Consider the following 27,108-nt stretch of genomic DNA (forward strand, 5'->3'; position numbering starts at 1 on the left):
ATATATATATAATATATGAAGATTGATAAATAAATTGACTTGGGAATGAAGTTTGTAAAATTTGGCATAAAACCTTTCTAGTTCGTAAAACAGATTATATTTAACAGTTTAAGTAGCTAGCTACTTACGAAAACTTATAAGCAAAAATTCAGATGAAATTATTAGAAAAGAAATTGGCAACTCTACGATCATATCGAAAATGCATGCTCGACGAGAAGAGACTGTACACAAAATGTGGGTGGAAAATCTTAACGAACAACTAGTTACAAGAGTTGATTTTTTGTACCAATGGATCTTTCTAATAGTATTTAAAATTTGACAAAGTGTATAGCGTATAGTAGCTCAAATATGAGATCCAATTTATGCCATTATGTGAGTGAGTATGAGTTTGTTTGTGAATTAGTCAAGTAAGATGACTTGCTAATTTTTAGAAATTATAGGATATAAATCACATTTCGTGTTTGTTTTTTTTTTAGAAAAAGTTCAATCAAACATGTAAATTATTTTAAATATTTTTCACAAAAATTATTATCAAACACAATTTCATAAATTCCAAATAAAGTGAAAAATATTCGAAATCTACTGTCAAACACCTGCCAAATTACTTCCTTCACTCAAAATGTAAAATTTCAAGCGATTTTTTCACTATTCACTGTTTACTTTTGTTTGAACCGTACATATAAATTACACCCAATTATACATACATTATACATGATTTACATATATTATACATCCGCGAATTATTTTTAGTTTAAGCGGAAGTGATGCAATTTACAGAATTGTCCGCCCTTGGTTAAAATTAGGGTTTTTCATACAAAGTTCAACAGGCCCATGTTGGTTTACAGATTCGGGTCAACCCGAACATAACAAATAATGGGCCGAATCTTGTCCAAAAGGCAACTAATTATACTTCTTTTGACGCTACAAAAAAAAAACCCTAGTTTTTCTTTTGCTCTTATCACCCTTCAGAAGCAGCCGCTCCAAATCCTCCATCAACAGCAAAAAAATGGTACACTTTTTTCCTCTAAGCATTACGCTTAACTTGTTAAATCTGAGTAATAATTTGTTCAAAGTGTCAAAAAAACTGTTTTTATTTGTTCAATGAAGTTGTTTCCGTTTAGTTTTTGCGTTTTTTGGTTAATGATGAAAAGGGTCGAATTGTTGTGTGGAATTGTTTTTTGGGTTATAGTCTGTTAGAGCTATTCATGAGGTTTATTGAATGTTATTGGAGAATGCCAAAGATTTCATTTTTTTGGGAAATGGGTATAGTGTATGATTTATTGGTAATTTGGTTGTAATATTTGTAAACCCGGAAAAGCAAATTCTAGTATATGTTTCAATTGTTCATTTAATAGAAACTCTCAGTAGAATATATTGAGATAATGACAAATGCAAATACAATTTGTGTGGAGGTTGTGAATAGGTAGAGTTGTTTAGTCTACTCTATAATAGGGAGATGGGATGGTGTAGATAGCATTAGCACATTGAACTTGAGTAAAAGTTGCAGCTAGTTTTAATGTGAAATGTGCTATTTTTGCTGCAGACTAAGAGGACCAAGAAGGCTGGAATCGTTGGAAAGTATGGTAAGTATTACAGCTCATTTTAGAACCTTGCGTTTTGCGGTGATGAGGATATGTTTTGGTATTATTGTTAGCCTCAAGGCGCTTTCTACTAATTTAGTGGTTTAATTTCTCTATATGTTTTGGTATTATTGTTAGCCTCAAGGTGTTTTCTAGTAATTTAACAACTAAATTTGATCAAGTGGTTTAATTTCTCTATCTGATCTGCTTGGTTAGGAGTTTGATTCATTCTACCATTCCTTAAAATTGTTTTTTGCTACATTAGCAAGGCATATTGGAGTCCTTCAAATCCAATACACTTATGATATCTTGTTAGGAGAAATTGTCTGCAAACTGTAGGTTCCTATTAGCATGTAATTTTCTTAGTTTGAACTGCTAGTATGGAGCACAGATAAATTATTATAGAATATCTTTAAAAAATTCTTCAAGCTTAAGAAAAAATGATAATAATAATAGTAGGAGATGATGGAGTAAATAGACTTTGTGAATTCTGCAGTTTTGAGGCTTGTAATAGTATATAGAGAAATATGATGATGAGATGAGTGTTGCATATGGGCATCAAATCTAAACTTAGAAGTTATATCTCCTAGCTTTGCTTATCCTTTTGAAGTTTTGCTTAGATGTTTCTGTTTAGGCCGTGTCATTAACACTAAAATAGATGGTATTGATAGTGAGCAAATGTTTGTTTCCCGTAAGTTTGAGCTGCTGATTGTTACTGTTAATCAAGCATATTCTATTTTATGCCTGGATTAGATGTCTGAAGTGAATGGTTATGTGGGATTGTGGGTCAGGCTAGATGTATATGGTTTTGCAACCTGACAACTTAAATTTTGTTGATAACAGTATGCCCATGAGCTGGAATCAGTTCTTTAAATGGCCCTTTTCATCTGTTGCAGTTGCATAAATGAACTATTGAAAAGCTTCTGTTTTCTTGTCTTTACATTTATGTTTCTGATTCGCTTGCCTTCTACGCTTAGGTACCCGTTATGGTGCCAGTCTGCGTAAGCAGATTAAGAAGATGGAGGTAAGCCAGCACAGCAAGTACTTCTGTGAGTTTTGTGGAAAGGTATGGGCCTGGCTCTGTGCAGTATAATAGTTTTCTTGGCTGCATTTGGATTACTGTTGTATTATAAAGAGTTCTTAAGTTTAGGATTCTCACCATATATATATATACTTGTTATGCAGTATGCAGTAAAGAGGAAAGCAGTGGGAATTTGGGGTTGCAAAGATTGCGGCAAAGTCAAAGCCGGTGGTGCTTACACATTGAAGTAATTACTCTCTCAACTTCTATTGTTTTCCCTTTTTGTGTGTCAATAACTAATCTCTATTTCCTTTTCAATAGCACCGCGAGTGCTGTTACAGTTAGGAGTACAATCCGAAGACTGAGGGAACAGACTGAGAGTTAGAGCAATTGTCCCCTTCTGGCGGTGCAGCTTATTATGTGTCTACTTATTTTGACATGTTTTTCAATTTTAAGTATTTTATGTTGTGAGATCAGACATGTTTTTTCAATTTGAGTACTTTATGATGTTCTGAACCATCTCAATTAGCCATTAGTATGAAACTGTGTTTTTCAGACAATTATTAACTGATGCATTTTGTTGCCGTTACTTCTTTATGCCTACTGAAAGGCTTCGTTGCTGGTTGAAATTTGACGTAATTGGTAGTACTAAACTGATATTTTGCAAATCACTGAAAGGTGGAAGTTTAGCTCAGTTTTTTAAGATCATAGTACTTTTTCCATTTCAATTTATGTTATACCCTTGGTCTCAAATTATATGTCGTTTTCTTTTGAAAAATAGTCATCTCAAATTATTTGTTGTTATAGAAGTTCAAGATAAGATAAACTTCTTTCTTTTTTCATTTTATCATTAGTATAATTTTGGTTTAAGACTACAAAGTCTTTGATTATGGAGTGTTGTCACTTCTTGAAGTTGTTAATATAGTTTATTCCAAGCTGTTTACTTACACTTTTTACCCATTTCTATTGATATGTTGACAAGGTGACCTTGGCGATTACATATAAATTAAATAAATACTCAATGGAGATATTTTATAACTTGCATATATAAATAAGATTAATGTACTCAAAAATTCCTTCTAATTATATTTCTCAAGGAGCATGTAAAGTGAAAAAACAATAGATATTTTGAGACGAAGAAAATAATAATTTACTATTAATAAAGAAAAATATCATTCATTTTAGAACTGTGTTTTGATCGAGTGGCTGAAGCTATTTTCCCCTTCCCCACCAATTATTGAAAGTCACAAAGCCTTGGTTATAGTGGGAATGTTCCCTGCTACTGAACACTACTTTGGCAACTAGATTATCTGACCTCAAGTCAACCTAGCTCCTACTAAAGGAGTAGTGGAACGGAGTCAAAATTTTCACCAAAAGAGTTTAAAATATAAATAAGTGAAGTTCGGATGAACCTCCTCAAGCCTATCTAGCTCCGTCCCAAGGGTGGAATGATACTTTTCACCTATCGACTTAAAATTCTGGATATGCTGATGAAACAAAATTTATAAAGTCATTTGTTAATACAGCATATGTTTAGTTACTATTACTTTATACAACATAACACAGCATAGGTGATCTCCCTTTGAGATACAAGCTTAGAAACTTGGCCATTCTCTTATGCCAAAACACAGAACACTGGAAACTATCTACACTTACTGGACAGCAACAACAAAAAGAAAAGATAAACGAACTACTTACATCTGCAGTCTTTTTTTTTTTTGGTTGCGCTCTTAGCTCCCCTATAAGATGGCGCACTATATATGCATATTAGTAAAGGCCTAATGAAAGGGACACGATAAACTTGCTCCTCAATCAGCTTGTTGCCTGTTGTGGTTCCAAGTTGGTCCCTGGTAGTCTCGGTCTCTGTATCTAAAAACAAGACCGTTGAGAGAGTGCAAAACCATCGCCTCTGCCAACCGAGGGGTTTACACAACTGATAATGGTGAATGGCAACTGTCTCCATTCTGATGGATCTGGTTTTGGACAGCTTTCACAGCTGCTACTCTTGCTGCAGTGGCGGACTTGTTGGCAGAAGAAACAGCTCGTTTTGCTCTTTCATCCACCTTTGGCACATTAATAGCTTTCTCAGCAGCTTGTCTTGCTTCCTAAGAACAAGGAAGAAAATTTATGAGCACATTGAGGTAGAGATAATAAACACAGCCAAATTTATGAGCACATTGAGGCATTGCTGAAGCTTCAAAAAGGGGATTGGAAGCTTCCGCCAAAACACCCTCTCCAGAAACACAGTCAAAAAAGGAAATACAGAACTGTTGAAACGAGAGAGCAATGGGAGGAGCCAAATTTTGCAAATATATTTGCAGCCTGGTTTCTTAAAAAGGGAAAAAAAGAAGGGCCATTTTGTAAGAACTGTCAACTAATTTAGAGGTGGTTTGTGTAAGCTCTATCAGTACAAGTTCAAACTAAATTTCCAATTGTGAACAATGGCGAAGTCCGTACTTTTTCCAGCCACTTATACATTTTCTTCAATGTCCCTACAACATCCTACTATGATCAGGAAACAAGATTATTACCTGGACTGCATGAAGCACTTTAGAATGGTCAATTGCAGAAGGAGATCCTGGAAGGGTGCCAAGACTACTTGAAACATTCAGAATCCCATTTTGCCAGTGACCAGACTGAGTTTCCCCATTTCTGAAAGTGTAAATGCCAAACCCTTGCCTCTTCCCCTCATGCCAGGCTCCTTCATAGCGATGTCCATTTCCAAAGTGGTATACTCCAAAACCATGCATCTTATCTGCAAAATACTCTCCAGCATATGTATCCCCATTTCTGCATGGTCATGCAAATCAACAGACTGGTGAGAAGAAACACATGCACTGATATTCTCCCAAGAAAGAGAACAGAGAAAAGAAAAGAAATACAAGAGTAAGACAGATCACAAGAAAGAATGAACATGGGTCAAAACAATTAGGCTTCCCCTCATTAACATGACTATCCATGTTTATAATTCCGAGGGCTGCCACGATGCCATCCAGTCATCTTTGTTTATGCTAGCATGGCTTGGCTTGGTTGGCCACTTCCCTCTCCCCACCCATTAACTATCTTGAGTTATACTGAGTGCTACATAAACAAGAATCTAAACCTAACTAAGCAAGCAGCTATCCAATTGAGTGATAAGAGTGTGTTAATTCATTTGAATAATACATGAGAAAAGAGGGTGAGAAATGACAACAGAAGAAACCATGGAATTCCAGGCTCCTCATGCACATTCAGCAAAAGAATCCTGAAAGTAGACTCCTTGGACTGGAGCAGACAAAGAAGCTAGCAAGAAAGATACCCTAACATAGAGGAATCAAGTATTAGCAACAGAATACCTCCAAGTTGAACTAACCTCAACATGAAGAGGCAGCTCAACAGGATAACTCCAAGTTGAACTAACCTCAACATGAAGAGGCAGCTGGTGATTTCACAAAAGCCAGTTCAGGGTACTGTAGTTATTGCCTGTTCTCGGTCCTCGAAGAATGTCTTTTATTGAGCGTTAAAGTGTAGGTTAATAACTTAATATCTTAAACTTTACATTGCTTATCCTCACATTTATAATAATTAAATGCATCATGATCCATAATGTATGTGGGAACTTGAACATATTACTTAGTATAGTCACTATATACCCTAGAGCACCGATAAGCAAGTACACTGAAGCTAAGACAAAGAAATACTTGATACAAAGTTATGTTTCCTATTGTGCATGTCAAAAATATGGAACTATCCCAACAAAACTTGAACCAATTGAGCCAACAATGTAGCTCTTGGAATGTGCATGAATTCTAGATGCTACAAGGAAAATTCAAAAAGATCTCTAATCTGACATGATTAAGGACAAGGCAAATGTAGCCCAAGCACATATAACCCAAATTTTGAGAAAAACAAGTGAAAATACTAAGCCTTAGCCATTGAGAATTCACATGAACACAAAAGCTCTACTTGAAGAATAACAACAACAACAAACCCAGTGTAATGCCACAAGTGGGGTCTGGGGAGGGTAGAGTGTACGCATACCGTACCCCTACCTTGTACGAGATAGAGAGGTTGTTTCCAATAGACCCTCGACTTAAAATAAAGCATTTCCAAGCAGTAAGGAAATGCAGAAATGAGAGCAGTAGCAACAATGAAATAATGTGAAATGAAGAGCAGTACACAACATACATAGGAAAGAATAGTAATGACAACAAAATAATGCGATAATCGAAGTGCACGCACACACAAACATACTTGAAGAAAACATCAAGTTAATAACTAGAAATCCAAAAAGAAACAGTTGCAAATGCCCTCAAGTGGTTACCTGAAATGATAATGACCCAATCCATGTTTGACACCCCACTTAAACTCCCCTGTATAACTGCTTCCATCTTCACAAGTATGAACCCCATATCCATGACACTGCCCATTACACCATTCCCCAGCATATAGATCCCCAGAATAAGACCTATACATCCCAACTCCATGTCTCAATCCCTGCCTGTATTGCCCCCTATACCTGCTCCCTTTCGACCACGTTTCGACCCCATATCCATCATATTTTCCATCTATCCAATCACCTTCATACCTCCCATTCAATCGATAGTAATAAACCCCACTTCCTGAGCATTTCCCTTTATGAAATTCACCCTCATACACATCACCATTGCTGTAAACTTGCACCCAACAACCTGAAACTGGTTTCCTTTCTTGTTTCGGCTTTGAACCAATTGACCAAACAACTGAAGGTCTAGACTTGGAGGCAGTAGGTGATGAATGAAGATTGATAGACAAAGTTCTAGCAAGAAATATGCGGATAGAAGGAACACAAGGGAGAGCAACACAAAGTGAAACCACAAGAAAAGCAATTACAGCAACAATAAACAGAAAGTAAATAAAAGAACCCCAGTACTGAGTTGAAGTCAGCAAGTAAAGAGAAGGCAAAGACAGCAATATAAAAAGCTTCAAATGGACTCTAATCCAAGAAGCATGACAAGAGTGATGAAGGAGCCTTAAAGTGATCCTTTTTGTAGCTAACAATACAGGGATAGAACAAGGACATAGAAAAGACTGATTTGATGAAGAGCTAGACTTCAACACAGTAGATTTGAAATGATTGTGTTGTACTTGTTGGTTAACAGATGAAGATGGGGTTGGGGAGTGATAAAGATTAGAACTTTGGGACATTATTGGCCTTTTATGAGGTGTTGACAACAGGGTTTTTCCTGGTGATTGATTCTGGCAAATAGGTTCATCCCTAAAGTGAATCTGATTGGTTGAAGAATCTGGTGATGGGATCTTGATTTGCAGATTAATCTTGCAAAAATTCTCAGATGGGGTTGACTGACTTGGGGTAAAGATGGGATTTTGATATTGTTTTTGATTGGAATAGATGAAATTGGATGAAAGGTCACTGTGTTCTTGACCTATCTGAACTTCAAGATTCTTCTGATGCATTTAACGTAAGCTAAAAATGGAAACTTTTTGTTTTTTCAACTCAAAAAGTTCAATTTTTTTTCAATTCTTATAAAGATTTGTGATCTATTTCTTCTGTGGGTATTTGTGCTTTTACAAGTTTTCTGGTTTTGATAATGGCGGTCTAAGATAATTGTATTTGGTTTTTTTTTTTTTTCAAGAAGACAAGACCCAAAGTGGGGTTAAAGCAGAAGCAAAAAAAATTGAAGGTTGGATAATGGGATTTATTATTTTTATTTATATTTTATATTTAAATATAAACCCATAATATTGGTTACATTTACTATTTGGCCATTGAGCTTTGGTTATTACCAAATATTTCTTCTTTGCACCAAAATGTTTGGGAAAATGTTACCATAGGTACCTAAATGATAGAAGAAATGTAAACTAGTCCCTAATGTTATACTACCTAATGTCAAGAAATTCTTAAGGTAATGATTGATAAAGTGAGTGAACTTAAGAGATTAAGGTTCGAATCACAGTAGATATGAGAGAAGTTAAGTGATTTCCTTCGATCTGTATAAGTTTTAATGGATAAAGTTATTCGATATTTGTGTTGGTATGAAGTAATATATACATAATGAAATAATTGAGGTGCGCGCAAGTTGACTCGAATATTATCATTTAAAAATGATAGTTGATGTTGGCTACTTCCTAGTGTAATTCCTTGATTGTCATACTCTGCAATACTGCAGCTATGTTATAATTATCTTATCTTGGTTAAGAATTTTGATATCTTATAAGAGAGATGTTAATAGAAAGATATTAGGTGTATGATTTTTTGAAAGGTGTTAGTGATCAATCAATTGGTATTTTTGATAATAAAGTTATACTAGCTACTCTAATTTTTTCTATAATAATTGCTAGGTGATCGAAAATTTTAGTATTAGTCATTTTTCTTTTTTGATGTTTTTATTTATTTTAAGAACTTGATTAATTTAGATTTGCGTTGAAAATCAACTCTTAAAGTAAAGTTCATGTAAGAAAATTTTACTTTAGAAAAAAGTGTGCTCCGATCCCTATTAAATGTAACTTCATTTTCAAAACTCGAAACCTCTTATTGATGGCACTTACCGCCTTATCTTTGGAGGTATCCATGGTAGAACTAGGATGTCGCAAGGGCATCGTTCTTACTTCTACCTATATTTATTTCGTTATATTTTAATTTTTCTTCGTGAAAATTATAACTTCATTAACAAGGATATATCTATTTTCATTTATTCTTAAATCTTATAGTACATAGAATACGTAGCAACTATCAAAAGTTGGAAACATCATATTCTTATAATTAAGGAGTTTTTGTTTGAAAAGCCATAGATAATCAAGATAGAGACGCATTATATTAATAATTAATAGGATATGTAAAAGACGTATAAGAAAATGAAAACGTTAATCATGTAACAGATTCCTTTTATCAAATTGCACTAAGTCAACATCTATTCTTTAGTCACAAATATTTTCAAAATCCTTAATTGCTCTTAGTTGAGGCTTAATTATACGCAATATAAATACATAAAGAAAAATATTGGAAATATTCTTAAACTAGTCGTGAATTATTAGTTTTATTTCTAAACTATTGACAACCTTAAAAATACTCTTTTACTTGACTAACTGAACGTAAAGACACCTCTCGATCTTACAATATGAGTGAAATACACCCCTAAATTCTCGTCAAATTTAGGGGTGTATTCAACACTTCCCTTCACTTTTTTATTAAGAGTCACATATCATACAAGAGTTTGAGACCACTTGCTATGTCATGTGTAGATCAGTGGTGTATCTAAGTTTAACTAGTCAAGTAGAAGGATATTTTTAAGGCTGTCAATAGTTCGAATACATAATTAATAATTTGCGCCAAATTCAAGAGTGTTTTCAACACTTCTCTAAAAAAAACAAGTAGCGTATTAATTCACGTGATAAAACAATCATTTTTTGAAAGAAAAATAATAAGATCATTTGGTTGACGCGTTTCTTTTACCAACATGAATTATGGCGGGATGGTTAGAATTTTTCCACCTTAATTAAAGGTTTTGGATGGGTTCATGTCCCTGAGAATGAAAAACTCTATTGGCGCAAACCTCAGAAATAGACCTTACAATGTGCAAATTCAAATTTAATCGGATCCCATAACACATTTAACACCTATGCGATTTATAGTTTATAGTTTTTTAATAGACATCTGAGTACATCATCCATGAAGAAAGCAAAAGTATTTAATTAACGTGATATACTAAATATCACAAGATTAATTAATTCAATTGCAACTGGCACCAAAATGTTTCCTTTTTCTCAACAATATTTTTCTTATAATTTGGTGAAGTTAAAACTAATTTAGCTATTAATTAAAACTATTACCATCATAACAACGAGGCAGGTCAACACATCATACACTATAATTTTTTTTTAAAAAAATATAAGTGTTGTTAGGTACATAATCTATTAGGATTTTGATATATAATATTTTATAAACTCAATAATTTGGGTTTGACAAAATCCAAAATCTTAATTCGTTTATTGTGTTAGGTGAAAAATATTGTGTTGGACGGAATATTTCTGGAATTTTTTTCCCATATATGCAATGTTATAAAAATCAAAGATTACTTGTCAAGAAAGGAAATACCAATTTAATAACACTACAATTAATTTATTTCCTTTTCTTTTTCTCTGAATCATTTATGTAAAAAATACTTCGTCAACCATGTCAAATTAATGATAAAAACATACACCTTTCATTTCAATTTATGTGACATCGTTTAATTAGTCATAAAGTTTCAAAAATAAGAGAAGATTTTGTTATGTTTATGAAATTGTCCTTAATAAAGTCACTTAAGTGCTTATTTTTAGTTATTTTTTTCTTTCACAATAAAGTGTTAAGTGGGACGTAAAAGAGAAAAATTAAATTGATACCATTAAATAGTTGTCAATAAGGAAATGTGACATTCTATTTAAAACATACTAAAAAGAAAAGATATCATATAAATTTAGATTAAAAAAAAAGGTATTTATTAAAGTAATATAACAAAACAGGTAAAAATGCTTTTATTGTTATTTATTAACTAAAAAAAAACCTGAAACTCGTGCTTCGGGATGATACTAGTGTTGATGGAATGAATTTCCTTTTACGATCGGTTTTGAAAAAGCAACTCAATGCACAAAACATCTCTCGTATTAACAAAATTTAGGGAAGAATCTTACCTTAAAGGGTGTGACTAGAAAATCTAATGTACTTTTTGACTCAAATTTATGACCTATAAATCACACTGAGATAACTTTATCGTTGCTCCGACTTCTCTTCTCAAGAACAATTCCACTATAACCATATATTTTACTTTAATTAATTAATTAATTATTTTAAATAAATAAATAAGAAGAAAAAATGTGTGGCAATTTTGAAATTGGGCACAAATATCGAGGTGAAATATTGAGGTTTGTGGTCCCTAATCCCAATGCTTTTGCTTAGCGTATTCTCTTCTCTGCATCTCTTGCGGGTAACGACAAGAGTAATGAAGGCCCATTTAATTACTGGAAAGGCCCAAGTCCATATTAACGGTTCTAACTGATCCAAAAGATATGCCGCCAAAACCAAACCCGGGCCCACTCTCCACTTTTTTCCTAATTAAAGAGCTCCTATTTTTCCTTTTTTTTCTTTTCAAAAATTGCTCGCGAAAATAATCTCATATGACCACTTTTAAATTAAATAGAAAAAAAATTTAAAAAAAATTATAAAAGGAAATATATAATTAAAAATAAGTTTGTAAAGAATTGTAAAATTAAATTTCTCATATTTCTCTTGTTATGTTCTTTTTAATTCTTTTTATATTATTGAAGAAAAATATTGTGTGGTCAAATATTTAAAAACCTTCTTATCAAGATTACAACTATTGTAATGGATCAAAAATAGATGGTAAGGAAAAGGTTTAAATTTTAAAATACTTCATAAAAGATTGCTATCATTAGAATATTATTCCATTATGATAATATCATACAACCTATTATTATTAAAAAAAATCGGATAAAAAAATTATAATATATATATACTTCGTATATGTCTAGTTTCATTCACATTTGTTAAGAAGATACTTTTTTTCGAGAATTATATTAAAAACAATCTCTTTATTTTGTTTAAAATAGGAAAATTCTTCAAAAATATCAGGTAGGCTTGCAATCTGGTAAGAACATACTCGCATTTTTTAGACATCATTTATGAGATCATACAAATTATGTTATTATTGACGATTTGATATTATCACATTTCTAGTTTCAATAATTTATTTGGTTTTAATGATAAATTTTGATAGGAATGCACTATACGAGTGGTCAATTTTCCATGAAGTAAAAACTTTCATGATAATAACTTAAGATATATCCTACGATCATAAAGTGATTTGATCAAATGTACAAGCTTAAGTATAATTAAAATAAGCCAAACCACATAGATACCTTTGAATATTTATTTTATATTTCTATTTTTTATTAAGTTTGTCCTTTACTAGTACTCAATTAGTGATGAGAATATTCGATGATTTAAGAAGTGACTTGTTAATAATTCAGATATTCATAACAATGAAAATTTACCAAATAAATGTCCAATTATAATTTATTATTAAGTATACTTATAAGTTTTATTTTCGCACATAAAAATACAACCCTCTTAAGTTATATATTTTTGTTTTTCATTATCAGGTATGATCTCAAAGGTTCGACTAATTTAGATTTTATGTTTGAAAGGTTTCACTTTCAAAGAGTAATCACTCTCTATAAAAAGCAATCATATTTTCAGAGCTTGAGTTTGAGACCAGCTCGGATCAAGAACATATTGAATGCTTACAAATTAACTCTGTACATTCGTCTTTCTTTAAAATTGAATCAAATCTTAATACCGTTCTCTTCGTCCCAAAAATGCGTTTGCTTCTCGAGAATTAATTTGACTAATTTCTAAAGCTATATCAAACTAGGTTAGTTCAATATTTTAAGATTAAAATTTTAGATATTCAAAAACGATATGAAAAGTACTATAAGATGTCATTCTTTCATATCAATATGGTGAAAAATATATATTAAATTATTAATCAAATTTTATATAATTTAATTCTCGATAAGCAAAATGAATAAGTTTTTTTGAGACGGGTAGAATATAATGTAAGTTAGAAAGTACTTCATATATGCATTGATATAATGAACATTTTTCTTTTAACTTTTCAAGATTACATCCCGGTCACGTGGTTAATAGTCGAATTTCTTGTCCTAAAGCAAAGATGTTTATTATATCTAAATTAACACTAATTAATATTAAAAGCTTTCACTAATACTAATTAATAAATAGGTCTCATAGCTTCTGAGTCACTAATACTAACCATTCACGTGCTTTCCAATAAATTATTGTGCAAAGTGCAATTTCTTAATATGAAAAGGAAAATTAGGATCACAATTCAAATATAGGATAATGCAAATTGCAATGGATAAGAGAGTTGATTTATGACTATTTTCTTGCTTTTTAAGCATGTTTCCTTCATCATTATTGTGACATGTTCACAATAAATACAAGACAATTTTTTATCGAGGCATTCAGTACTTGTTTTAAAATTCGACTAATTTAAATTTACATAGAAAAATCTTGCTTTGAGAGTAAAGTACTCATTACCATAAACAATCACATACTCAAAATTCGAATTTAAACAATAGCGAAACCACATGTAAAGTATAAGGCGATCAGTTGGATAATTTTTTATTATATATATATATTAAATTTTGAATTTTTTCATAACTCTTTAATTATTATTTTGTATATGATATGTTTAAAATTAGAAGATTAAAAAATATTTTGTTATATTTTATATATTTTAGCTAAGATTATATAATTTTTTTAAAAAAATTCGTGTTATATCAAATTCAGTAAAATAAATTTAAATAGTTTACAAAATGTTCCTATCCCATCACCAAAGCACACTTGACCACTACATTCAGGAGATCTTTAAAAGAACGACTAAATTAAAAGAAAAATAAATTATTACTATTTGATTAGGATAAGAAAGAAAGAGAAATATTCCATCTGTTACGTACGTAAAATTATTTTCTTGTTAGTCTATTTTTTGAAAAATAATATATTTTTTATTTAGTAATAAATTAAGTTTAAAATATTTTATTTTGCTTTTAGTAAAATAATTTCGAGTCACATAACAATTTATTTTAGATCATGATTAAATTTTAAAATTTTCTATTTGTTTATTAGATTTTATGTTTAATCAAACACCATTATATGAAACCGAAACACTTGGACACCTTTTTTTTCTCTCTCTTTGATTCACCTTTTTTATATTTTGGGGCCAGTTGATTCATTATTAAATGCTGACAACTAACATGTTACAATGTATTCAACATATTAGAAAGACATAATTGAAGGGTCACAATTTGAAGGATCTTTTTTGTTTTGAGCTATAGATAGTAGCTATGGCTACTTTACTTCAATTGAAACCAACATATAAATAGTTGTATAATTTTTCTTCATTTCAACATAATTATAATGTAATTTGAATTCTGAATTAATGTAGCCAATCTAGATGATACCTAGGAAGCTATGATCACTCCTACCACTAGTATATATGGAATCCATTAATATATATACTACTATATAATATGACATCTTCCATATTTTAATGATATTATATATACTTAGAGATTATAAAGGTGTATCGAAAAGGTGAGAGTGACTGAATTTTGACCTGTTAAGAGATTGAATTAATAAATATTTGGGTCATCAATATGTTTAGTTGATTAAATTGAAATATCTAACTTTAATCAAGTTTACATAATATTTATAGATATTTTCTTAATATTAATAGTACTAAATATTTTTTTTATTGTTAAGGCTATACCTAACACATATTAAAGAAATAGTTTGTTTAGATAAATATTTCAAAAAAAATTTAATTGTCAATTTGATCTACATAATCAATCTAACTTTTAGATTAATATTTACAAATTCATTGCCAGCTCAACCCGCCAAAACTTGGAAGTAGTCAAATTTATGTTTAGTAAAGCATAAATTCTTTAATTAAGATTGCAAAGTATAACTTGTGCAATATATAAACGTGTACCACATAAAAAGATTATCTATTTTAAGAGACTAAAATTAAAGATCAACGCAAATGACCTGAAGTAATATTCTTATATGCTTGATAATGGGACATAGTAATTACGTACGAAAAAAGAAATAATTCCTAAAAAGTCATTTTTAGAGTCCACATTGTCCATTTTTCAACAAAGATTAATTAGGGAGAGATTAAAATTTAAATTACTTGTAATTGGAAAAAAATAATACAAACTTTTTAAAAAAATTAAATACCACTAAGTAGATCTTAGTGCATATATTTTATTAAAATAAAAGGTTCAACATACAAAAAATAAAGAAACCAAAACCAGAAAAAATAAAAAAATTTACAATCTTCAAACTTAGTTATCAAAGAACATAGGACAAGTACGTCATTATCAATGAATGAGGGTTTAATTAAAGGGTAGATTCTTTTATTTAAAGCTTGAAAAGACATATTCCAAAGTTTATGATCCATACTTATCAAAAGAATGTTAGTCGATTAGCTGCCTATATTTGACTCTAATTAATCACACATATATATGTCAATTATATTGGTCCCTTAATCATTATATGCAACTGATTTTTTTCATTCGGTGTTCGAAATTTTTGGAATAATTCACATTACCGAAGATCTTTTATGCAAGGGAACACTTCTTATGAATATATTCTTAATTCTAATCTTTTTCAAGTAATTGCGTTCTAAATAATAATTTGTATATATTCAATAATTTCTTAAAATAAATATAATATTTGAACCAAAGTTATTGAGTTCAGATGATTTGATTTAATAAAAATTTTGAAGCAAATTAAGACTTTTATGTCGATAGAGCTAGTGTGTTAGTAGATGCATAATTTTTTTTTTCAATTCGGTATTTGAAGTCCCAACTAAATTTAGATTGCACATTGCATGACTCATTTAGAGGTGACATTCCTAATAGGATTTTCTGCATACCAGAGCTCGAACCCGAAACTTATGATTAAGAATAAAACAGTCTCATCATTGCTCCACAACCTGATTTAGTAAATGCATACTCATCATAATGGATGTACATAACTCTAATTGAAAGGAACTATTTTTATATCGTTTTCTATACTATTGTTGTTAAAGTTATTAAGTATTGTTTATCTTGACGCAAATCCGTTTTAAGAATAGACCAAATTGAACGTTTGCCACTGTTGAAGTTATGTTTTGACAAACTCCCTACTTGCCGTCCACACTCCGCGGTATGTTACTTGCATTAGAACTCGATTAATTCATATTCATATATTATGTAAGACACATTAAAGGGGAAATGCTTTCTATATATACCTTTGTTTTTTTAATTCGAAATTTCTTATTAAAGGTGAATGAATGATGGATTCTATCAGTCCCATCATAATCCTTACTCCTTAGTAATAAGAAATTGGTTGAATTGATTCACTAAAATAACCTAATTGGTACTCCTTCCGAGTCTTAAAGCTTAATCTATGAGACTCTTTTCTTTTTAGTGAGTCTAAAAAAAAAGACATATTTTTATTTAGTAACAATTCAACTTTAAAATGTTCATTTTATCTGTAAGATGAAATATAACCACATAAATATCTGACTTATTTTAAAGCACAAATTTTAAAAAAAATTATTTTCTCAAAAACATCATTTTAAATTAAAATCATCACATGAATAGAGACAAACGACATATTATAGGTCCCTATATCTTCTTTTTTTTTCTACTTTACTGGAGAATAAATTTTTGAACCCAAAAAATGAATAAATATAAAAATTAAAATCCTCACACACACAAATGTAGATATATAATAACACGTAGAAATATCCAAAGATGAAGTTTCCACATATTGTATGATTGAGCAAATAGGATAGGCTTTGATTAAAATTGTTAATCATTCATCAACTCTACATTTCCTTTTCAAGATCAGCTCACTTTTCTACATGGGCCATGACACACATATTATCATTGTCCTTATCACCCCTTTCTCATTTTATTGTCTCCTAATGGCCTCTAAGGGGATATGTGTTTCAACATTCATGTTTTATCACTTCTATATCGCAATAACAATAATATATTTAGTATAATTTTACAAATTGAATTTGAGAAGAGTAGAGTGTGTGTATATATAATGGAGATAGATAGATTGTTTTCGAATAATCCTCAACTCAAATATATCAAATTAAAATTGAACAAGGAAATAATAAAGAAAATATGACACCTAATACGAAAAACAATACAAAACATATAGAGAATAAATAGTAATGATAACATCATATGGTAACATACATAAACAGAAGAAGTAAAAACTACGTGAATAAGGCTAATACTACCGTGTTTATTACTTCTATACTAGAAAAAATAATGCATTGTTTGCTTTTTTTTTTGGTTGAAAAAGAAAACAATTGATAGAGGTATATATTTCTTTCTTTTGATGTGACTATCTTTTGTCTTTATTATTTATATATAGTAATAAAATAAAATAGAAAATGACAAGGCTAAAGATTAGATAAGAAAGATAAGAGCATGGAATTGGCGGAAATTATATATTCGTTTAGCTATTAGTAAGTACAAATAATAGGGATAATGGTCTGAAAAAAACCCCAACTTTGGTCGGATTTGCTGTTGCGATACTAAACTTTCATAAGGACCTATTACCTCCCTAGACTATTTAATACCGTATTTTTTACCCCCTGAACTATTTAATAGTGTATTTTAAAGGTATATATGTGCCCACGTGGACATATTACTATTTATAATTTTGCATTATTTTTTATGTCCACGTGGGCAAATATATTTGTTTAAAATACGGTATTAAATAGTTTAGTGAGGTAATAGGTCCTCATGAAAGTTTAGTATCACAACAATAAAGCCGACCAAAGTTGAGGTATTTTTCAGACTCTTATCCCTAAATAATACTTGTATACATTGTATGTTACAGTGCTCTCTCTTGAAAGAGAGCCACTTTTTTTATTTGTAGAAATATTAATCTTTAGATTTTAATTTTTATTTAAATAATATGTCTCGTTAAGATCCACTTAAAACAACAATTTAACCTTTTTAGTCATAAACATGTCAAATGAGTCGAGTTGGCTCGGTTCAATTAAAACACGGTTTCAAACGGCCTGGTGCGGCTTGAGGGGAAGTTGGTTGGGGAAATTGGAAAGGGGTCTGGCCGGATGAGGTTTTGGATCTAGTAAATCTTCCCATGTGCAAGCTTGGGTCTCAGTCCACGGTGCATCAACTTGGTCATCAAACCTTGATAATCTTACTAAATTCAGTAGCTTTGATTCAAATCTTGTATTTATTTTTAAAATATTATTAAATGTGCACAAATTATTAATATAAAACTCAATAATTCAGAAAAGCTAAAAATCCAAAAAACGTAGGGAGTAATATGAAGCCGCATTTTTAAGATCTCATTTCGTTTTCAAAGATCAAAATGATTGAAGTTTAGGTGCTAAACATGATAAGCACAAATTGTTATTGTCCTCTTCGTGTGGCACAAAATTTTTAGAAAGTAAAAAAATGCTTTTTGAATTTTATGATTTTAAATTAAAAATATATTAAATGTTTTTTAATTTTATATTCATAAACATGTCATGGAAACTAAGAAATGCTAAGATTAGCTTGTTTAAAAGAAAGAGTTATTTTTTAAAAAAAAAGGATTAAAAGAGAATAACAAAGGGTGGATCAATTTTCACAAATTTAATCATAGACCATGAATTTCTTGTATGTGGTGGTTGGGTTTACGAGATTCAGATTTAATTGGGCCGTCGGGGTCTCGCATAATATGGGGACTTACCAATAACAATCAAATGAGATTCTTACGTACATAAAATGTATTGATTTGATAATTTTAATTTTGAAAAATAGTATATTATTTTTACGATATGGTATATTGGTAATCATCATTTGGTCGAACTCAACTTATATATGAGAATTATGACTTATATATTTTTTTTAAAACGCCTCAATTATATCATACTAACACCTTATGCATATAGAAATATTCAAAAAAAAAACAAACAAACAATTTTCTTAGTACTATAGTTAGAGAAACGAACGCAAAATAATTGAGCTTTGAGATTACAAAATGGAGACTGCGTTAGCGTTCTTCAAAATTCTTAACCAGGTAAACTTCTACCAATACTTTAAAGTTTTGGGATTTTTCTCGAGTATTTTTTTTTTGGAATTGCAGTTTGAAATTTCTGCATTAATTGGGACTATCTTGATTACATCTTTGCTGTAAATTTTATGTACTAAAAGATATATTCTTTAGGCTTATTTTTGCTAAAGAATCTTGGATTTTTTCGAGTTTCCGGCTCACTTAGGACATGATCCTTGATATTTGTTCCGACATTTCCTTTTTGTGTGGCTCAATTTGAATTTGTAAGTAGGGTTGAGCTAACTTTCAAGAATAAAATGGTCCTAAATAGAGCGAGATAGATATAGTTAACAGAGGATTCATATTACTAAACTAACAATACAATACAATATAATACGATACATTATGAGACATCCATCCAAACAGAGGGTAGAGGTTGCTATGTCTAAAGCTAATTTATTATTTGCCACAAAACTATAGAAATCAACTGTAACTTATTATGTATTTGGCAACCATGGGCATAAAGTGAAGAAACAAATGCATCCTTTGATATTTGCACGAACATCAACACTAACTTGCTAATTAAATTGTCCAATTCTCCAGTAACCTCTGCAGAGACATTGAGTTTTTGAATATTTAGGAAAAATAGTTATCCAACAACCTCTATAGTGCTGTTCCTGATTCAAAACAAAAGGTTTTGATACATACCTGGTATATTGCTAATTCATTCTTAAACAGCGTCTTTGACGTCTCTTCTTTTGCCTTGTTTGCTTGTTAGCATCAATTTGTATATCTTCAGCAAAGTTCACATACCATTTTGGTTTTTCCAGTAGGAACATGAGGCCTCCTATCAACAATCCAAATATCATACCACAACCATAACCTATTACCACTGCTTCCCATGTGAATCCGCTCATAAAAAATGAATCATCATCATCATCGTGTTCAAGTGGTGATTCATTATTGTTTCCACATTCTTTTGACAGTGGAAATCCACATAAATCAGGATTTCCACAATACGAGTCATTTGGAAATGTATTGAACTGTTTCCCAATAGGAATGTGCCCGGCCAGATGATTGTAGGAAAGGTTTAAGACCTCAAGAAATGTCGAACTCGACAATGGACCTGGAATTTCTCCAATGAGTCTGTTCCATGAGAGATCTAATGCTTCGAGTGCCTGCACCTTTGCAATTTCTGCAGGAATATGACCACGGAAGTTGTTGTGAGACAGGTTGAGTAACACAAGTGAGCTCAGATTTCCAATGGATTTTGGAATATCTCCTTCAAACCTGTTGCTTGATAAATCAACACTCGTCATAATTGACGTGATTCTCATATCAAACTCATTACCTTTTATCACCAAACTAATGTGGTAAAGGTAATCTGTGTCATTGCTTGTTCTTTCTCGAGTAATTCCTGTTTTTTCTTCATCCACATCCATCATACCTCTGAAACTTTTGAAAAAATTAGATGACAAAGTTCCTGTGAACCCATTGAAGGAAAGGTCAAAGATTCGTAACTCAGGAAATGGAAATTCGGACTCCAAATCACCAATTGAACCGTGAAAGAGATTTGATTTTAGAATCAAAACTTGGAGGTTTGGAAGTTTCTCCAGCCATATGGGGAACGTGTCATTTATCTTGTTGTTCCCCAAATCAAGAGCTTCCAAGCTTGTACAGTTAACCAAGGATCGCGGGACTTGTCCCCTCAATTGATTGCCATATAAACCAAGATACTGTAACGTTGTAGGTAAGATTCTTGGTATCTCTCCATGAAAACTGTTCATTCGCAAGTCTAAAATAGAAATGAAGCTATTGGAGTTACCCAAACAGTCTGGGATTGAACCACTGAAATTGTTCTGAGCCAAAATGAGGAAGTCAAGGTTATGCATGTCACAAAAGGATTGATGCAAAGTCCCTTGAAGAAAATTGTTCTCCAAATTAAGGTATTGTAAGGAGTCTGAGTGCCATACTTGTTTTTTAAAGCCTGTGAGGAAGTTATGAGAGAGATCCAGTCTAACTATGCTTGTAGAAAACATCCAATCGGGAATTTCACCTTGCAGCTTGTTGTATGAAAGACGAATGTTAAAGTATTCTAGATAATTACTCTTGAGCTTATTTGGCAATTTCCCGGTTAATTGATTGTCTTGAACATATAAAGAAAGTAAGGATGGAAGGTGGAATAACCAAGGGGGTGTTGCGCCAGTGAAGTAATTGAAGGACAAATCAAGTTGTTGTAGCTCTTGAAGTCCACTTATATTAGAGGGAAGTGGACCAGTTAGTAAATTGTTTTGCAAGTATAATATTTCAAGACGAGTCAACGTTGCAATTGAATAGGGGAGTGGACCAGTGAAATTGTTAGTGTCAAAAGCTAAAAAAGATAGCTCTGAGAAGTTGGAAAATATGTTTGGAATCAAGCCTTCAAAATTATTGGAAGAAAGAGATAAGGAGTGAAGTTTGTTGAGCTTTCCGATAGTTGAGGGAACATTTCCGGTGAAGATGTTCATTGAAAGATCCAAACTTCTAATTCTAGTGAGATTGCCAAAAGATTCTGGAATCGAGCCTTGAAAATCGTTGTAAGAGAGATCTAAATGATCGAGTTTGTTTAATTTTGAGATAGTTGAGAGAACATTACCATTTAAGTTGTTAAATGAAAGTTTCAACACTCTAATTCTAGTGAGATTGCCAAAAGATGCGTCAAACTACTGAGTTCACTAATACTATTTCCAAGTGGAAAGTCATTCAAGTAGTTGAAGGTAAGGTTGAGTCTTTGGAGATGAACAAGTTTTGTGAGGCTATTATTAGCATAGATGGTTCCACTAAGAAAGTTGCAAGAAAGATCGAGGCCTATGACATGACCCGTAAATCCATTGCAAGTAACACCATCCCATTCACAACAATCTCCTGTAACATTCCAGGACAAAGTCTTGGCTTGGGCTTTGCTGTCACAACCATTGTAATAATCATTTCGACCAACGATGAGGCCTTGCTTAAATTCAAGCAAATAAAAAGCTTCATCACGGGCACAAAGATGTTTCCCAGCATATGTAAGCTGAGATTGATGGACAAAAAGTATAAAATGTGCATACAAACAGAAAGCTATTAGCAATTGTTGGTACTCCATTCTCTATATCTAACTAGCTACGAACTTGTACTCCATCTTTATATAGCAGTAGAGGTCAAACGTGTTACACATGCACATTCTTAGAACTAGTTTTTATACATACAGTGTGATCGATAATGCATTATTGTTGTTCACCCAACTCAATTAACACAATTTCCTCCTTTATTTAGTCAAACAACTTTACTACCACTAATACAATTTTTATATTTTTTTCAAAAATTTTACTACCACAACTACAAGTTTAATATTTTTTTTTCAAAAACTTTACTTCCACTAATATTATTTTAATATTTTTTTCAAAAAATTTACTACCACTAATACAATTTCAAAAACTTTACTACCACTCTACAATTTTAATATTTTTTTCAAAAACTTTACTACCACTACTACAATTTTAATATTTTTTTCAAAACTTTACTGCCACTAATATTATTTTAATATTTTGGGTGAAAGTTGGTAAATTGTGGCTTTAACGAGTAGGTAATATCTCAGATGGTCACTCAACTATTGATTGTTTTCTCAGAAAGTCAATTAACTTTGGTTGTTAACTCAAAAGTCACTCAACTATTGATTCTTTTCTTAGAAAGTCACTCAACTTTGGTTTTTAACTCAAAAGTCACTCAACTATGATTTCTTTTCTCAGAAAGTCATTCACCTATGCGTTCTTTTTTTAGAAAGTCACTCAACCTATTTAATTAATTTTTTTAATTAAAATTTACTTACATGAAATTTTTATTTCTAACTAAAATTGTAAAAAGATGACCCACCTACTTGACTCGATCCACTAAAAATATAATAGTGATCCTTTTATTTTACCTTTCCCCCCAAATATAATAGTTAGCATTAATTATTTTAAGAACCTTTAAATTCCATGAGTTTTATTATTATTTTCTACACTACTTTTAACACGTATTTATAGGAACATTATTCCAGTTTTTAAAAAAATAATTAAGTATAGTATATTGACGGTGATATTGGATATTTTTAAGCATAATATAATTGGCAGTACAAATGGATACTTTTTTATTGATTTTTTATTTTTGCTTAGGAATAAAAATTTCATTAAAGTAAATTTTAATTAAAAAAATTATTTGAATAGGTTGAGTGACTTTGTAAGTAAAATACTCATAATTGAGTGACTTTTGAGTTAAAATTCAAAGTCGAATGACTTTTTGAGAAAAAAATCTATAGTTGAGTGACTTTATGAGAAAATAATTCATAGTTAAGTGACTTTTGAGTTAAAAATCAAAATTGAGTGACTTTCAGAGAAAAGAATTAGTTGAGTGATCACCTGAGATATTAATTCCTTTAATGGGTGCCGGGTCACGGAGACCTCGAATCCATATTTCGATGATTCCATTGAGTCCGAAACGTCGAGTTTAGTTGGGTAGTAGTTTGTGTGCTCGGGATTCCAAGGGTCCATTGGGTGAATGTTTTTATGCCTTGGTATTTGCTGTTTGCTGTCTTCTGGTGCCTCCTTCGCGTTGGTGGAGCTTGGCCGCGATCGTGGAGGGTCAGAGTGGCTGCGTTCGTGAAGGGTTATTCCGTCTGGTCTCCGCGATTGCGAAGACCAAATGGCTTGGCAGTTTAATGAAATTTCCCAATTTGGGTTTCTTCCCCATTTTTCCATTTTTGGACCTTGGAAGCTTGGAGTAGGCGATTTTAAGAAATAACGTTTGGGTAAGTGATTTCAACCCCAATCCTCCATTACCCATTTAGTTCTTCATGAATTCAACATCAAATCCTCATTTTTGAATTCAAACTTTGAGGGCCTTTTCATGAAAAATGGTGTTTTTATGTCTAAAGCCTATTTTTGTTTAGACATCCATCCATCCATCCAAAAACAGAGTGCAGAGGTAGCTATGTCTAAAGCTTATTTTTCTTTGACGTCTCTTGTTTTGCCTTCTTTGCTTCTGAGCAGCAATATCTACAGAAAGGCTAAAGTGACATAGACTTTCATACTATAAGCAAAAAACAATGGTTCAACTAACAAAAAAAATTACATTTGTTGTATCTTCTCCTTATGCTAGGAAGTTGTCCCTTATCTAGTAGAAATAGTCTATTCCCCTCTTTAGGAAATTGATGAAAAAAATAATAGAAGGTACCACTTCCACTTGAAGAGGCCTGTTTAGCAAAGAAGTCAACTATTTGTTGGCTTCTCTATAGCTGTGAGAAATATAGTATTTTTAGTTACTGTGATTATTTTGAAGGAATTTTTCTAGAGTATATATTTTTGAAATTTCTCATTTTCCTGCGCTAGTTGTTGATTACATCTTTGTTGTAACTTTTTCTCTTTTATATGTACAAAGATATATTCTTATCTGGGACTTTTGGCTTCATTTTTGTGTGGCTCAATTTGAATTTGTTGGTAGGGTTTAGCTTCCTTTGTAGAGTAAAAAAATGGCCCCAAATAGAGTGAGATAGATATTAGTTGTGGAACAAGCAATACAACACAATACATTATAATACAAACAGAATGCAGAGGTTGCTACGTCTAAAGCTTATTTATTATTTTCCACAAAACTATAGAAATCAACTTTAACAGATGCATCCATTGCTAATAAACTTGTCCAACTCTCTAGCAACCTCTGCACACACAAATTGAGATTTTGAATATTTAGGAAAAAATAAACAATTGACATATAGTTATCCAATAAACAGCTACAAAAAGTTTTGATGCAACCTTGTATATTGCTAGTTCATTCTTAAACCACGTGTTTGACGTCTCTTCTTTTGCCTTGTTCGCTTCTTAGCAGCAATTTGTTGAGCAATATCTTCAGCAAAGTTCGAAAACCATTTTGGTTTTTCCAGTAGGAACATGAGGCCTCCATCAACAATCCAAAATGGGGAACATGTCATTTATCTTGTGTTGTTCCCCAAATCAAGAGCTACCAAGTTTGTACAGTTAACCAAGGATCGTGGGATCCCCCCCTCCCACCCAATTGATTGCCATACACACCAAGATATTGTAACCTTGTAGGTAAGAATCTTGGTATCTCTCCATGAAAATTGTTCATTCGCAAGTCTAAAATAGAAATAAACCTATTGGAGTTACCCAAACAGTCTGGGATTGAACCACTGAAATTGTTCCGAGCCAAAATGAGAACTTTTAGGTTAATAAAGTCACAAATAGAATGATGCAAAGGCCCTTGAAAAAAATTGTTCTCCAAATTAAGTGACACCAAATTCATTGAACGCCATACTTGTTTTGGCAATAATTTATTTGAGGTGGTGGAGGCATCATTTGAGTTACCTAAGAATTCTTTGTAATTGCTCTTGAGCTCATTTGGTAATTTCCCAGTTAATTGATTGTGTTGAACAGATAACCAAGGGGGTGTTGCACCAGTGAAATAATTAAATGACAAATCAAGTAGTTGTAGCTCTTGAAGTCCGCTTATATTAGAGGGAAGTGGACCAGTTAGTAAATTGTTTTGCAACTCTAAGATTCGAAGGTAAGTCAAGGTTGCAACCGAATAGGGGAATGAGCCAGTGAAATTGTTAGTGTCAAAAGCTAAAAAGTATAGCTCTGAAAAGTTGGCGAAGATGTCTGGAATCGAGCCTTCAAAATTATTGGAAAAGAGAAATAAGTTGTTAAGATTGTTCATCTTTCCGATAGTTGAGGGAACATTTCCAGTGAAGCTGTTAATTGAAAGCGTCAACTCTCTAATTGCAGTGAGGTTGCCAATGGATTCCGAAATCGAGCCTCGAAAATGGTTGAAAGAGAGATCTAAATTAACGAGTTTGTTTAATTTTGAGATAGTTGAGGGAACATTACCAGTGAAGTTGTTACTTGAAAGTATCAACTCTCTGATTGCAGTGAGGTTGCCAATGGATTCTGGAATCGAGCCAGATAAATGGCAATTCAAGAGGTCCAAATGCCAATGAGAATGGAGATTACCAACTGAATCAGGTATCTTCCCAAAAATACCAGTACGGGAGAAGTCCAACTCTAAAATACTTCCACCGAAACTCCAATTAAAATTCGGCAAAGTGCCTGTTAATAAAGGATTTGATCCCAATCTCAGCACTTGCAAGTTTGGTAGATGAAAAATTTGAGAATCACTCATGTTCCCAAACATATTTGTGCCTTGAAGACTTAAGTACCTTAGGGAAGAAGAGAAATTCTTAGGTAACTTGAATGGTATGTTCACGAAGTCTAACAACAAAATCTCTAAGTTGGTTAAGTTGTGCGGCAAACTTGTGAAGGTTGTTCGGCCAAATTGGATGTAATTCCAGGAGAGGTCAAGTGAAATCAGCTTAGACAACTCTTGCATAATCCTGATGGGATCTGCATCTCCCTTTCATTAAATATTCCAGAATCCGAAAGATTGAGATGCGTCAAACTACTGAGTTCACTAATACTATTTCCAAGTGGAAAGTGTTATCTCCTGTATTTAGGTTAGTCAAAAATACAGAAACAAAAAAAGATGAAATAGACAGAATGAATTTTAATCCGAGTCCACAGAAACCACTGTGTTTCCTTAAGAAATTTAATCCCCTCACTGTACCCGAGGTTGTAGATTAATTCCTCCCAAGATAAAACGGATTAACCTGTTAAAGAAGTAGCGGTATCTCAAACTTCAATAACTTCAGCGAACGCAAGAATAGTAACAAGAGCACACACAGACTCAGTCGATCGACAATTTTATTTATGCAAGAAAATGTATGCAGAGAGGAAAATTTTTTCAGTCTTTGAAAAAACGAAAAATCCTCTTATTTATAGCCATTTACAGCAAGGAACGCGTCT

The 27,108-nt window shown here is 31.9% G+C and overlaps 3 protein-coding genes and 1 pseudogene across 3 annotated transcripts; 1 reads left to right on the plus strand and 3 right to left on the minus strand.

Moving 5' to 3' along the window:
* The first annotated feature begins 903 nt into the window (after window positions 1–903).
* LOC102588076 (60S ribosomal protein L37a) lies at window positions 904–3,185 on the plus strand. Its single transcript, XM_015314008.1, has 5 exons — window positions 904–1,009; window positions 1,544–1,583; window positions 2,558–2,646; window positions 2,766–2,848; window positions 2,923–3,185. The coding sequence occupies exons 1-5, from the start codon at window positions 1,007–1,009 to the stop codon at window positions 2,984–2,986; spliced, it is 279 nt and encodes a 92-aa protein (XP_015169494.1). The 5' UTR covers window positions 904–1,006; the 3' UTR covers window positions 2,987–3,185.
* Window positions 3,186–4,086: 901 nt separating this feature from the next.
* Window positions 4,087–8,263, minus strand: LOC107062853 (uncharacterized). Its single transcript, XM_015314007.1, has 3 exons — window positions 6,905–8,263; window positions 5,133–5,391; window positions 4,087–4,706 (listed from the first exon to the last, which is right to left on the minus strand). The coding sequence occupies exons 1-3, from the start codon at window positions 8,035–8,037 to the stop codon at window positions 4,527–4,529; spliced, it is 1,572 nt and encodes a 523-aa protein (XP_015169493.1). The 5' UTR covers window positions 8,038–8,263; the 3' UTR covers window positions 4,087–4,526.
* An 11,340-nt stretch (window positions 8,264–19,603) lies between these two features.
* Window positions 19,604–23,991, minus strand: LOC102590347 (receptor-like protein 12). The gene is made up of 4 exons (XM_015313983.1): window positions 23,653–23,991; window positions 22,092–22,289; window positions 19,946–21,939; window positions 19,604–19,846 (listed from the first exon to the last, which is right to left on the minus strand). Exons 1-3 carry the CDS (start codon window positions 23,989–23,991, stop codon window positions 19,957–19,959), a joined length of 2,520 nt encoding a protein of 839 aa, XP_015169469.1. The 3' UTR covers window positions 19,604–19,846; window positions 19,946–19,956.
* A 1,064-nt stretch (window positions 23,992–25,055) lies between these two features.
* Window positions 25,056–27,108, minus strand: part of LOC107062846 (leucine-rich repeat receptor-like protein kinase PXL2) — a 3,254-nt pseudogene continuing 1,201 nt past the window's right edge.

This window comes from Solanum tuberosum, unplaced genomic scaffold (genome assembly GCF_000226075.1).
Source record: "Solanum tuberosum cultivar DM 1-3 516 R44 unplaced genomic scaffold, SolTub_3.0 scf00274, whole genome shotgun sequence".
Classification (NCBI taxonomy): Eukaryota; Viridiplantae; Streptophyta; class Magnoliopsida; order Solanales; family Solanaceae; genus Solanum; species Solanum tuberosum.